The 12,149-nt window shown below is 41.6% G+C and overlaps 1 protein-coding gene across 1 annotated transcript; it reads right to left on the bottom strand.

Moving 5' to 3' along the window:
- Window positions 1–411: 411 nt before the first annotated feature.
- Window positions 412–1,365, bottom strand: LOC306647108 (olfactory receptor 7C2-like; the record flags this gene model as incomplete). Its single annotated transcript, XM_079116129.1, has 1 exon — window positions 412–1,365. The coding sequence occupies one exon, from the start codon at window positions 1,363–1,365 to the stop codon at window positions 412–414; it is 954 nt and encodes a 317-aa protein (XP_078972255.1).
- Between the last annotated feature and the right edge of the window lie 10,784 nt (window positions 1,366–12,149).

The raw sequence follows: 12,149 nt of genomic DNA, 5'->3' as shown, positions 1-12,149 counted from the left end.
TCCCACAATTTGTTATATATTTTACAAAGAACATGATGAGTTCAAGGTTTTCCAACTCCAGCAAACTTGAAATGTTTAAGGAGATGGAAAATTTATAGATTTGATCATCACACATTATTTATGTTTGTCAGATTATCACAATGTACTCAAAACTATGCCAGATTATTATGTGTCAATAAAAATTCAGAACAACCTCCTCAAAAGTTAGTTTACATGACTGAGAAATAACAGATTGTATCACAGAATGTTAAAATGACTGGTTAGAAAGTGAAAGGGTGTTCTAACATGTAAAGTTATAAATAGTAACTAGGGCTAGAAAGACCCAATAGGAATACCCAAGGAAACAGTTCAAAATAAAAGCATAAGCAGGGTAAATATTGTATGAACCATGCACCACACTGATGAGGAGATTCATGCAAAGGACCTTTCACTGAGAGGCACCATCTTGCTGAGGACTCTCCCCAGGGCCACCTTGATGTCCCTGTTCCTCAGACTGTAGATGAAAGGATTCAACATGGGGGTGACCATGGTGTACATCACTGAGGCCATCAGACCCATCCTAGAGGATGGTGAAGCAGCAGAACTGAGGTAGACCCCAAGGCCAGTGCCATAGAACAAGGAGACCACCAGGAGGTGAGACCCACAGGTGGAAAAGGCTTTGTACTTGCCTCTGTCTGAGGAGATCCTCAGGATGGAGGAGAAAATCTGAGAATAGGAGAGGAGGATGCCAGTGAGAGGGAAAACACCCAGGATGATGGTCACAGAGTACACAACCACATTATTGATGAGGGTGTCAGAGCAGGCGAGCTTCAGAACTTCAGGAAGATCACAGAAAAAGTGAGGGACTTCCCTGTTTGTGCAAAAGGACAACCTCAAGATGGTCATGCTCTCTGGCAGGGAGCCCAGGGCACTGATGAACCAGGACCCTAGAGCCATAAGCAAACACAGTCGTGGGTTCATGATGGCCACATAGTACAGTGGGTGACAAATGGCCACAAAGCGGTCATAAGCCATCACTGTCAGGAGCAAATTGTCCTGGCACGCAAACACAACAAAAAAATAAATCTGTGAGATGCAGCCTGCAAAGGTGATGACTCTGCTCTGAGTCTGGATATTCCTCAGAGACTTGGGGATGGTGGTGGAGGTGAAACCAATGTCAGCCAGGGAGAGGTTGGAGAGGAAGAAGTACATGGGTGTGTGCAGGTGGGAGTCTGAGATGGTGGCCAGGATGATGAGTAGGTTCCCCAGCACAGTGACCAGGTACATGGACAGGAGCAGACCAAAGAGGAGGGACTGCAGGTCAGGGTCATCTGTGAATCCCAGGAGGATGAAGTTTCTAGCTCCTGTTTGGTTTCCTCTTTCCATGGGGTTTCTGGGTTTACTGTGAAAGAGGGACAAGAGGAACTCAAAATTCACTCCTAATAGGTATTCTCCAGGATGACCCCAGTGTCTTCTATTTGGATCTAGGAAATTAAGAAATCATGCATTTTGTCTAACCACTGGATTTCTTTGATGGGAAGCTGTAGTTACCATTGCAATCTGCAACAAAATAAAATAAAACAAAACAAGTGTAGGTCAACAGTGTCCAGAGAGGCTCTCTGGGAGGAATCAAACACCTCTGCCTCATGGGAACTCTTCGGGTATGTGCATTTCCAGGTCTGAACCAGCTGGATCTGATGCCCTAAGACTGGAGCCCCAATCTTCACCTTAACAATCTCTCCACACAGGGATTCAGTGACTCTTCTGTGGACCTCAACTCCAGCGTGTGCCACATCCCCAGCAGTCCTCCCTTCCCCAGCATCCTGGTCTGGTGTGTTCTGCCTAACCGTCTGGAAACGTGAAGTCCCAAACTCTACACTGATTCAGCGACCATTGGAAGGCTCTTTGGTTTACAGTGCTGATTCCTGCAATGTCCGCACTTCACACCCTCTGGATTTTGAGGCTCCTTGTGCTAAAAAGTATGGGTAATCACTGCAGTTATTATTTTCTAGATTTCCCTGTAATTACTACTTTCCTTTTATAAATGCAACCAACATGGAATTTCTCATATAGAAATCCTAGAGGTTCCAGATTGAAGCATGAATCTTATGCAAATTTTGCATCATTCATTCTCTATGCTTATCATATCAAAATATTGCAGTATCTGGAGATGGCTTTTAAAACATGCTCACTTCGGGTATTTACTGTGTCAGTTTTCTTTTTGACAAATTCAGTATTGATTCATTTTGATTATTCATTTTCCCCTTTATGGACATCTATAAATGGCCTCTGTAATTAAAATAAATTCACATATTTCCTTTCTAGCATTTATATAAATAAATGATTATAAATGACATGTATGTTATGATTGTAAGTGATCTCTCAGGTTCTTTTTAAGTTTTTTTCTTCCCACTTTATTTTTATTGCTGTCTTTTTAATTAATTTTTTTTCTACTTATGATATACTTGAAAGTTGAACAGAGAGTCACCTAGTATAATTTCTATCAAATTTTATACCTGGTAACAGTCTATTCTTGTTGATGAGGTTTTGATCCTTTAGCCATGTTGGAAGAACGATATTGTTGGATATTTACTAAAGATTCTCTTAAAGTCCTAATTTAATTTGGAAATAGTGTGAACTTTACTGTATTTGGTGGCAGGGACTTTTTCCGCCATGCTGCTTGACAAGGTCTGAGCTTAAAAGGCCTCGGCAGGGCCACCATTCCAGGAAATTGCCGCTGTCATCTCTCCTGGGAATTGGGTGTCTTCTTGTAATTATAATACTTACTACTATGCAACCGCAAATCATATTCCCTGGATTGTTGTGATAAGAATTTAACCTCAATGAGTCTGTGGAGCTTGGGGGAGGCTGAGGAATGCTTTAAAAAATGTGCTATATCACACATGATAAGTCTAAGGTACAGAGTTTGAGGAGTTCTTCAGAAAACTACAGTTACAGGAACTGCTTGCTTCTATGCTGACCACACCTGCCCCAGTTGATGCTTCACCAGCAAAATGCCTGACAAGCAGAACAGGAGACTTGTTTTCCCCACAGTGCGCCCTACTTAGCTTACAAGATTGGGGGACATTTGTGGTAACCACTTAGAGGGAAACAAGTGAATAAGTATAAGGACCCACCTCCCACAGATCCACCTCTTCCCTATACTGGAGTGTACAGTGAAAATGGTGAATAAATAATTAATATTTATGGTAAATGGACAAATGTCCAATAATGGTCCTTCCTTCAAAGTTTTGGATGCCAAGGGCCACCCTGTAAATGTAAGAGTAAAGAATAAAGAAATGGCATTCTCAAACAACTAGAAAAGTATTATCTTAAGATCAAATGCCCTCATTGCATGTTAAGTGGTTATGAGTAGTTTATGCTGGCTTAGGTCTCATACATGTATTACAGTAGGTAGAGGATAAATCAGTAACATAAAGAATGTTAGGATAAAAATGAAGCACTCACTCTGATTGTTTGGCAGTAAAAGAACCTAACTTAGTTTTAACTGAGTTGTTTAAGTGACAGAGTAGACCTTTAAGGTTAAATCAAAAACATAATAATAAGAGCTAAAGTTTAAGTACATGTTTAGCTTAGCAGTTCAGTAATTAGCTTAAAACAAAATAGAGTCATTGTGCTGACAATAGGTCTGACAGCAAAGGGTAAACAAAGGCCAGTAGAATGAAAAGAGGGAAACACCTGTCACTGTCATTTGCTTATTTGAGTGACTTTAAGTAAATATAGAAAGTTGACCCTAATGTACCCGCTCTGTGTTGGACGCCTCCTGGAAAGCATGGTTAATGACAAATCTTGTGGTAACCTCTCTATAACTTGGATCTTGTTTAATCCTGCTTTTCTTAATATTATAAAAGAAGAACTAAAATAAATCTGAGCAGCACTTGCTTCAAGTGGTTCCAGGGGTTCATGTTCCTCTGCGCCAACTCCACCCACCCTTCGGAGAACCCACGAGTTGCTGGGGCTGGCTCCCCACATTTGGATTCTCATTCCAGTCACAGACATTAACCTCTAAATATTTTAATCAATTTTAAATTTCCTGACAATTAGAATATACATATATAGGTTATAATTATTTTATAAGAGTGTTTTAGTGTGAGAGAGGTTTAATGTCATTAAGAATGATGTGCCTGGGCATTATCTCTGCTGTTGTTATGATATTATTAAAACTTTAGAATTTTCTGTATTGATGAGATGTCCTGTTCCTAGGAATTCATTTTAGTTTAATAGTTTCCTAAAACTATATCGACATTCTTCAAATATTATTCTTCAAATAAAAATAATTAATAAAAACTGTTTCTTTTCTAGGTCTTGTATTTTTGGCTTGAAATCCCAAAATCTTATTACAATTTATGGGAAGATTTAGAATTTTTATTTTCTTTCTTTCCAATTAGGGAATAACCCTAAAAATGGTGGTAATGTGATATTCACTGTCATATTAAATTCATCCTGCTAAATATATAGATATAAAAATCACTACCTTTTAAATTTCTGGGTGCTTTGGAGGGAATTTGTAAAGGTCAAAATAAGCGTTTAATGATCAACTTTTTAGAAAAAATAATGTTAAATCCATCTACATATTCTCAAATAAATTTTTGTATTCCCAAATAAATCATAAACACTGGATTTAGAACAAGATGCCATACCAGCTGTCTGAGGAAAACATAAATGTATGATGTGAACATGTCCATGGAGACGCCTAACTGTTGTAGAGCTAACGGTCTCAACATGAAGGCCTATTGAAACATTAGGGAAGTGAACATCAGTAATTGCTTCTATAATCTAAAGACTGTGAATGAGAAAACGTGATGCAGAATACTTTAGATGCTAGAATGGTTCATAGGTTGATGAGAGTAATATATTTGATCTATAAAGCCCTAATTATAAATCATAGAAAGATTCATGCTTTGCTGGACAAAGGCCAGACAGTATTATAGATGTATAAAAGATAATGTCAAAAGGTGATAGTGTTTGAAATGTTTGATGAAGGAGGGTGAAGGTAGTTGTGATGGTTCCAGATGACTGAGATGGCAGGGTAGGGAACTCTTGACAGACAGTGGCAGTAAGAGGAGGTCAGTTTCTACTAAGGAAGGCCAGAGTTCCTCAGAACTGGGTTCCAGCAGAGAGAGGAAGCAAGGTGAGAGGGAGAGACTTCAAGAGGCACAGGAGCTGACTGCACAGACTGCTTAAGTGAGGGGCTCTCTGACTGCAACTTCCCCACCTGGGCCACCAAGGCTGGTCCTGTGAGTGCTGTGCTGCCTCCTACCTGCTCCCACACCAGCAACCCCAAGGGTGGTGAGCTCCTGCTCTTCCTTACCTGGGTGATGAGGGATCAGCTCAGCTCTGTAAGAAGGACAGGAGCTGGCATCAGGGAGGAGGGCTCTTCCAGGTCCAGGTGAAGTCATTCATTCCTGCAGAACTGAGCTGTGGCTGAGTGGATCACTGGGGCATATTTACTATTTCCAGGACCTCAGAGGTTGACTTCTCACGAATGCTCATTAAATTAATTATTGCACTTGTTACTTCATTGAGTTTCCATAAGTGAGAAAACCAAACTAGGAAGGTAATTGTGCATGCAGTCGATTTTACATCCCTGGGGACCATCTATTTTGCCAGATATGCACATTCTTTCCCCCCGGGGCACCTGGCTCATGGTGTTGCTTACTCCCTGGACTTGATCTCAAGGGATGATTGTCTTTCCCCATGAACATTTCCTCAATAAGTGATTCGGAGCTTGTCTGTCACAGACAAGAGCAGACACTCTTTCCAAGCCCACACATAGCTTTCCTAGAACTCACACACACTTTGCCACAGCTTCTGTCCTCACCATTGAGGGACAGTGTAGCAATGTTCCAGCTGCATGGTTAGAGATGTATGAGAAGAGCTTGTGCAGGCAAGGCATCTGCATGAATCCACAACTTTCTTTACAAGCTCACATCAAGTCCATTGTTTGGTCCTCAATATTCCACGCCAGAGAATGAGGACCATCTTTAACACTTATAAGGCATGCCTTTTGCAGGCCAAGTCAAACATTACTAGAAACCAGTTCAGAACAATAGTACACCAAGCATGACTTTCATGTCCTGGAGTTTAGCATGAAGGAGTAGGCAGCAGGTGAGGCCTTCAGAAGGTGCTACATCCTGTGGGAATCTCAGTGCTCAGGTGTTCAAGAATTGCAGCACTTACCTGGTTCTTGCTGTATTCCTGGGCTCAGTTCCCATTCTCTTCCTCTCAGGAGGGGTGCCATTCCTGCACTCACAGATGACATGTAGGCATCAGCCTCTAAAAAAGTGTATTATAGGAAACAGCCCTGTGAAATCCTTTTTTGGAGCCAAACAAAGAGCATCAGTGTAGTTTTGAGGACAAGGTGCAGCGATTTCTGTTTGAGAAACCGTGTGGCTAAGTGTTTTCATCGTCTACATACCTGGGAATGATTTTTTCCTTGAGGACTGGTATGTGCTGATTTTAACCATGTCCTTCAACTTATTATTAATAAACTCTCCCATTCCTCTTCAGAATGTGGTAGAACATATCATGAAGTCTGGGCTCCACTTTAACCTTTGGGAAAGGACACACATTCCATTATTTTCATTTGTAAAATTGTCTTTGGGAAAAGAAGCCTGAGAAAAATTAGAAAAGAAGGCCAAATGTCTTAGGCAGACTCCCATACAGCCCTGGGACTCTGACAGTTTCAGTAAGTGATGCTGGGGTTTTGAATGTAATCACTGAACAGACTTTTCTTTTTTGAAGATCATTCAGGAATGACATGATCAGAATAGTGGAGGAAATATGTGCTTCATCATCCCACCTAAAACCACGTAGAGGCAACTCTGTACATACCATAAAATCCCAGAGAACATCCGCAACAATAGAGTGAAGGTGAAAGATAAAAAAAAAAAAAAAAACGAAGAGGATACTATTTACATGGAATGGGTTGCTGATGATATTGACATACTTAAGATGCCAACGGAGGCTGGGAACAAAGAAAAGCAGAGACTTCTGGGATGGTATTAAGGCAACTGATCCATGGATGAGGACCTTCTCACCAGAAGGGAAGACCTACTGTGTGGCTCCCTATGCCCATGTGTTCAGGGTTTCTACACACCTGGTCCATACTGTGTTCCTTGGATCCAATTGCCATTTCCTCTTCCTAGGAATGAAGTCCATTCCTTGCTCACACTTGGTACAGAGACTCCAGTCTCTACAAAGTCATACTATAAGAAACAGACTTGTTGAAATCTAATGTCAAATTCAAAGAAAGAAAATCATGATAGAACTTCAGAGAGTGCAATCTTCAGTGACCCTGTTTGGGAGCAATGTGGCCAAGTCTTTTTATTGTCCATGTTTCAGGAGTGGTTGCTCTAGAGAGAACTCGTATGTGCTCATTTTAGCAATGTCCTGAGTATTGTGGCACATAGTCCCTCTTCTCCTTTCTGATGTTGTAGATCCCAGGTCCAAGTCTGTAGGTTCCACCTTAACAGCTGTGCAAGGTCTTAAGGTCCATCACTGTCATGTACATACATGATTTGGTTTGATGAATTGGGAAGTGAATAAAAAATGGAGGAAGGCAGTCCTCAGGTGAACTCCTAGGTGACTGGGAGGGTGAGACTTTAATTGTTATTGGTGCTGGGTTTTGGAGTGGAGGAATCACTGGACAGCCTTTTATTTTGTGAATTCCTTTCAGGCATTGCATCATCAAGGTGGTGTAGCAGGAGACCCACCTTCAACAGCTCAGCCAAGCCAGGTGGAGACTGTGATCTACAAAACAGGAAAACCCAGGGTGGAACCAAGAGCCCCTTAAGAAATGGGAACTACATGGTGGGTAAAAAAAGAAGAGTGTTTATTTAGAAAAGATGATAGAAATTCCAGGAGATGGCTAGGAACCAAGAAGAAAAGTAGAGGGTATTGATTTCACTCATGTAGTAGGACACATGGTGATTGATAGCAGCCTGCCCCACAGAGGACACCATTACCTTGAGCCCATGACATCACCAATGACTATTTCCCTTGGAGAACTCCAGAGAGAGAGATGTGGGTCCAAGGTTCTCTTCTCCTCAGGAACTGACTGCTTTGGATTCACTTTGGAAAAGATGTCATATCATTCTGCACCCTGCAGAGTCCTGACTCCTATGCTGTTACTGCTGTCCACTAGAATTCCATTGTCCAGGTCCCGCCCTGTGGCTGACCTGGGCATGACTACATTTCAGGTACTGGAATCTATTCATGCAGAGATTGTGTGCACTCACATATCCAGAGCTGAGATATCACTGCATGTGACCATATGCTGGACATTGGGTCAGTGTCTGCAGTGAGATATTCCCCAAGAGATCCCAAAGCTTCTTTAAGTTGTGGAGGAGGCCTGCATCCTCCAGTCCTGGATCATTGACTGCTTGTGAACATCCACATCTGGCACAGTGTTACCAATATGTCAGTGGAGGTGGCTGCACCCTGCACCAGCACCATTACTATTCTGGGTTCCGTAGCTCTATGTCCTCTATATACACCTATGATTCAGGTCTCAGGTACATGACCACTCCCCATGTTCTCCTCATCTGACATCCATCCAGTGTCACCATGAGTCAAACCATAAGCCAGATCAGTGCCAAGAGGATTATGCTCAACACTAACACCATGGTTCAGAGGTATCAGGTCTTTGCTAGCTTCTCTAGGGAGAGACATGTTGGAAGGTTGTGGCAGAAGGAAGCTACTCAGCACACAGTAACTGGGAAGCAGAGAGAGAAAGGGAGCATGGACGGGACAGGGAGAGGATGAACACTTTGAGATTACACCCCAGTAACCTATTTCCTTCACTAGGTCCCACTTTCAAGTAGCCCATTCATTAATCAACTGTTTTAGTTAGCTTTATTGCTGCTCTGAGCTGAAAAGCTGACAAGAATAGTTTTAGAGAAGGAAAATTTATAGTGGAGCCTACAATTTCAGAGGTGTCAGTCCAAAGACTGTAGCTCCATTGCCCTGGGCCCAAGGTGTGGTGGAATACCATGGCAGAAGTGTGTGATGGAGGAAAGTGGCTCACGACATGGCAGTAAGAAGCAGAGAGAGAGAGTCCTGCTCACCAAGAGCAAAACATGTGCCCTAAAACCACACCTCCAATGACTCATCTTCCCCAACCACACCCTACCTGCCTACAGAACCTCTCTGTTAGTTCCCACTAGGGGATTAATGTACTGAATACATTCAAACTGTCACAACCCAATCACTTCACCTCTAAACTTTCTTGCATTTTCTGATGTATGAGTCCTTGGGGCCAACATGTAGCTAAACCAGAACATCCAGTGATGAGGTCAGAGCTCCCACAACCAGATGCTGACTAATAGCTGTACCTCTCAACCTTGCTGCACTGGGGATCATGCTTCCAATACATGTGCTTCTGGGGATAATCCAAATGCAAAACCTGACAACACCTCACACCCTCCTGAAGGAACACACCAAGTAGACAGCTTGATTTTATCCCATTTTGATACCCATTTTGGACTACCAGTCTTCTGAACTATAACATAATTCATTGGTGCTCTTTTAATTAATCAAGCTTTTCATTGGTTCCAGCAGCAAGAGGAAATGACCATCCTTGTCAATCCCCATGTTCTTGTTTTAAGCTGGTCAGCCATTACCCCTGGCCAACTCATGGTGTCCATGAAGCAGAGTTGAGAAGGCATGTTCGCTGGCACCTCAGGTGTGCTTATCACAAGGATAAATTGGGTAAGGTAGTTTTTAAGCAAAGGAGTACAATGGACCATTTTTCATCTTTTTATGAATATTGTATAAATCTGTAATCATTTAGACTTCGTGAATTTGTCTTTTCTCTAATTACATCAATTCAGCAGAATATGAAAATTCAAATTAAATAAAATCAAAAGTTATATTAGTGGTATAAAAATAATTAAGGAAAAGATTTTGAAATAAAGGTTGCTCAGATTTTTTTAAAGTAATTGGATCAAAATAAACTAGATTACTGCTTTAATGCCCAAAATAAGGAAGTTGTAGGAAAGATCTTCAACTGTACTGGGCTGTAGAAGACAGTGTCAATGAACACTCTGAGCATACCCAGGTGGAAGAAAAGGAAATAAGTAGAACTGAGAACATAACGGGTAAATTCAATTATGTAAAATAAGTGTAGGTCAAGAAAACAGAAAAGAAAAACAAATGGAATCCTAGGGAATGTATTTACAACATGTTAGGTATTATAAAACATGTTCTTCTAGATATATACACTGTTTCTTCAATATAGAGTATAAATACATATGATGCTATATGATTCAACGAGATGAGCCAAAAATAGAGAAAAAAATCAATGCAAGGAGCTCATGCCTCACTCATCGTGTCTGTCAAGCCATCACCTGTCACCTGAGTGAGTGCACCATGCTGAATGAACTTCAGTAAAGCAGGAATGCAGTATAACACAAAATCACGAAAAGGTGCTCATCTTCCCTAAGGATCCAAGGCAGTGCTGTGGTTTGGATATGAGGTATCTCCCAAAGACCAGGTGTGGGACAAGGCAGGAATGTTCAGAACTGAAGTGATTAGGTCACAGAGCTGTAACCCAATGGGTGCATTATCCCTTGAATGGATCACCTGGGTGATAACTGTAGGCAGGTATGGTGTGGTGGAGGAGCTAGGTGACCAGGGGCAAGCCTTTGAGTTTGTACTTTGTTCCTGGGAGTGGAGTGCTCTCTGCTTCCTGGTTGCCCTGCTTTGAGCTGATTTCCTCCTGCTCACCCATCTCCATGATGTCTGGCCTCATCTCAGGCCCAGAGGTGTGGAGTCAGCTGTCCATTGACTGAAACTCTGAAAGTGAGAGCCAAAATAAACTAATCGTTCTCTAAATATTCTTGTCAGTACTTTAGGTCAGAGCAAGGAAAAGCTGACTAAATCAGGAATTGAAATTAGAATACAGTTGTGCCTCTATAACAGCATTTTGGTCCCTCACGAACCTCACATAAGATGGTGATCTCATGAGTTTGCATCCCCTGGTGACAGCACGCCAACATTACATTGTGTACGTGGCTGTGATAAAGGAGCAGGACTGTCCTCTCCCATATCTCTCTGGCTTCCCGTCTCTCCATGTGATCTCTCCCACTTGGGTGTGCTCCTGGCACAGCTCCAGCCACTAGAATGGGATGAAGTCAGAGGCTCCCTCACCAGAGCTGGAGTCATGCTAACTGGACTTGATAGACTCCAAACTGTGAGAATAATGGACTTCTTTATAACACAGTGCATTTGACAAATATTCACTGAGAAAAAGTCATTTCCAATGATAGGATGAAGCATTGTGATTGCAAAGGTGGGAAAGAGCCATTTCTGAAATTTGAGGAATTGGTAGAGAGGATGAGTAGAAAAATTCAATATAGTTGGTGTGATGGGAAGTACAGTAATGTGATATATTTGGGTTAATTATTCAAACCCTTTTAGACAACATTCCTGTAAATGAGTTTTTAAGACAGCATTCACTCAGTACTGTAGGTACACATCACATAATTTTGAGGATATATGTCAGTCCAAAAGACCAGAAGCAAGAGCTGCAAGTTCTTGCTCATATGAGGAAGTGGGTGAAGTAATGGGACAGAAGTTGAGAGTAGCACAGTGGTCCCTAGAAATCAGGTGGAGTGATGGGGAGGTTGGGTAGAGGGTGTGAAGTTCAGTTTCACGATTGAAATGATTTTCAAGCTCTACAGCATTATAGAGGAAAATAGTTCATAGCAATTGATTTTATACATTTAGAAAACTAGAAGAGAAGAAAGTGGGACACACTGATGAAAAGAAATGATAAATGTTTGAGTAGGTGGAAAAGCCAATTGCCTTGATTTGATCAGTATATGTGTCACACATGCATGAGGATATCACACTGTGCCCAATCAATGTATGCCAGTGTCATGTATCAATAAAAATACAAATGTCCATACCTCAGTGTAAGTAATTGCAAATGAAAAAGCCCTGTTGTATTCATACAGAAGTACAATGTCTGCTAAGATAGGGTACAGGTGATCCAATAGGTTGCATTATGAACAGACCTTAGGAGGGTATGAGCCCAAAGGAATATGCAAAGAGTGAGCGTCTTAAAATACATGAAGCAGAGGTAGCCACAGGGTTGGATGGAGAGTGTGAGGCTCTCTATTCTCCAGTGTGGCACATACTGTGAC

The sequence above is a fragment of the Sciurus vulgaris genome (assembly GCF_902686455.1).
Source record: "Sciurus vulgaris genome assembly, chromosome: 16".
NCBI lineage: Eukaryota > Metazoa > Chordata > Mammalia > Rodentia > Sciuridae > Sciurus > Sciurus vulgaris.
This window is presented reverse-complemented; position numbering and strand designations above follow the sequence as displayed.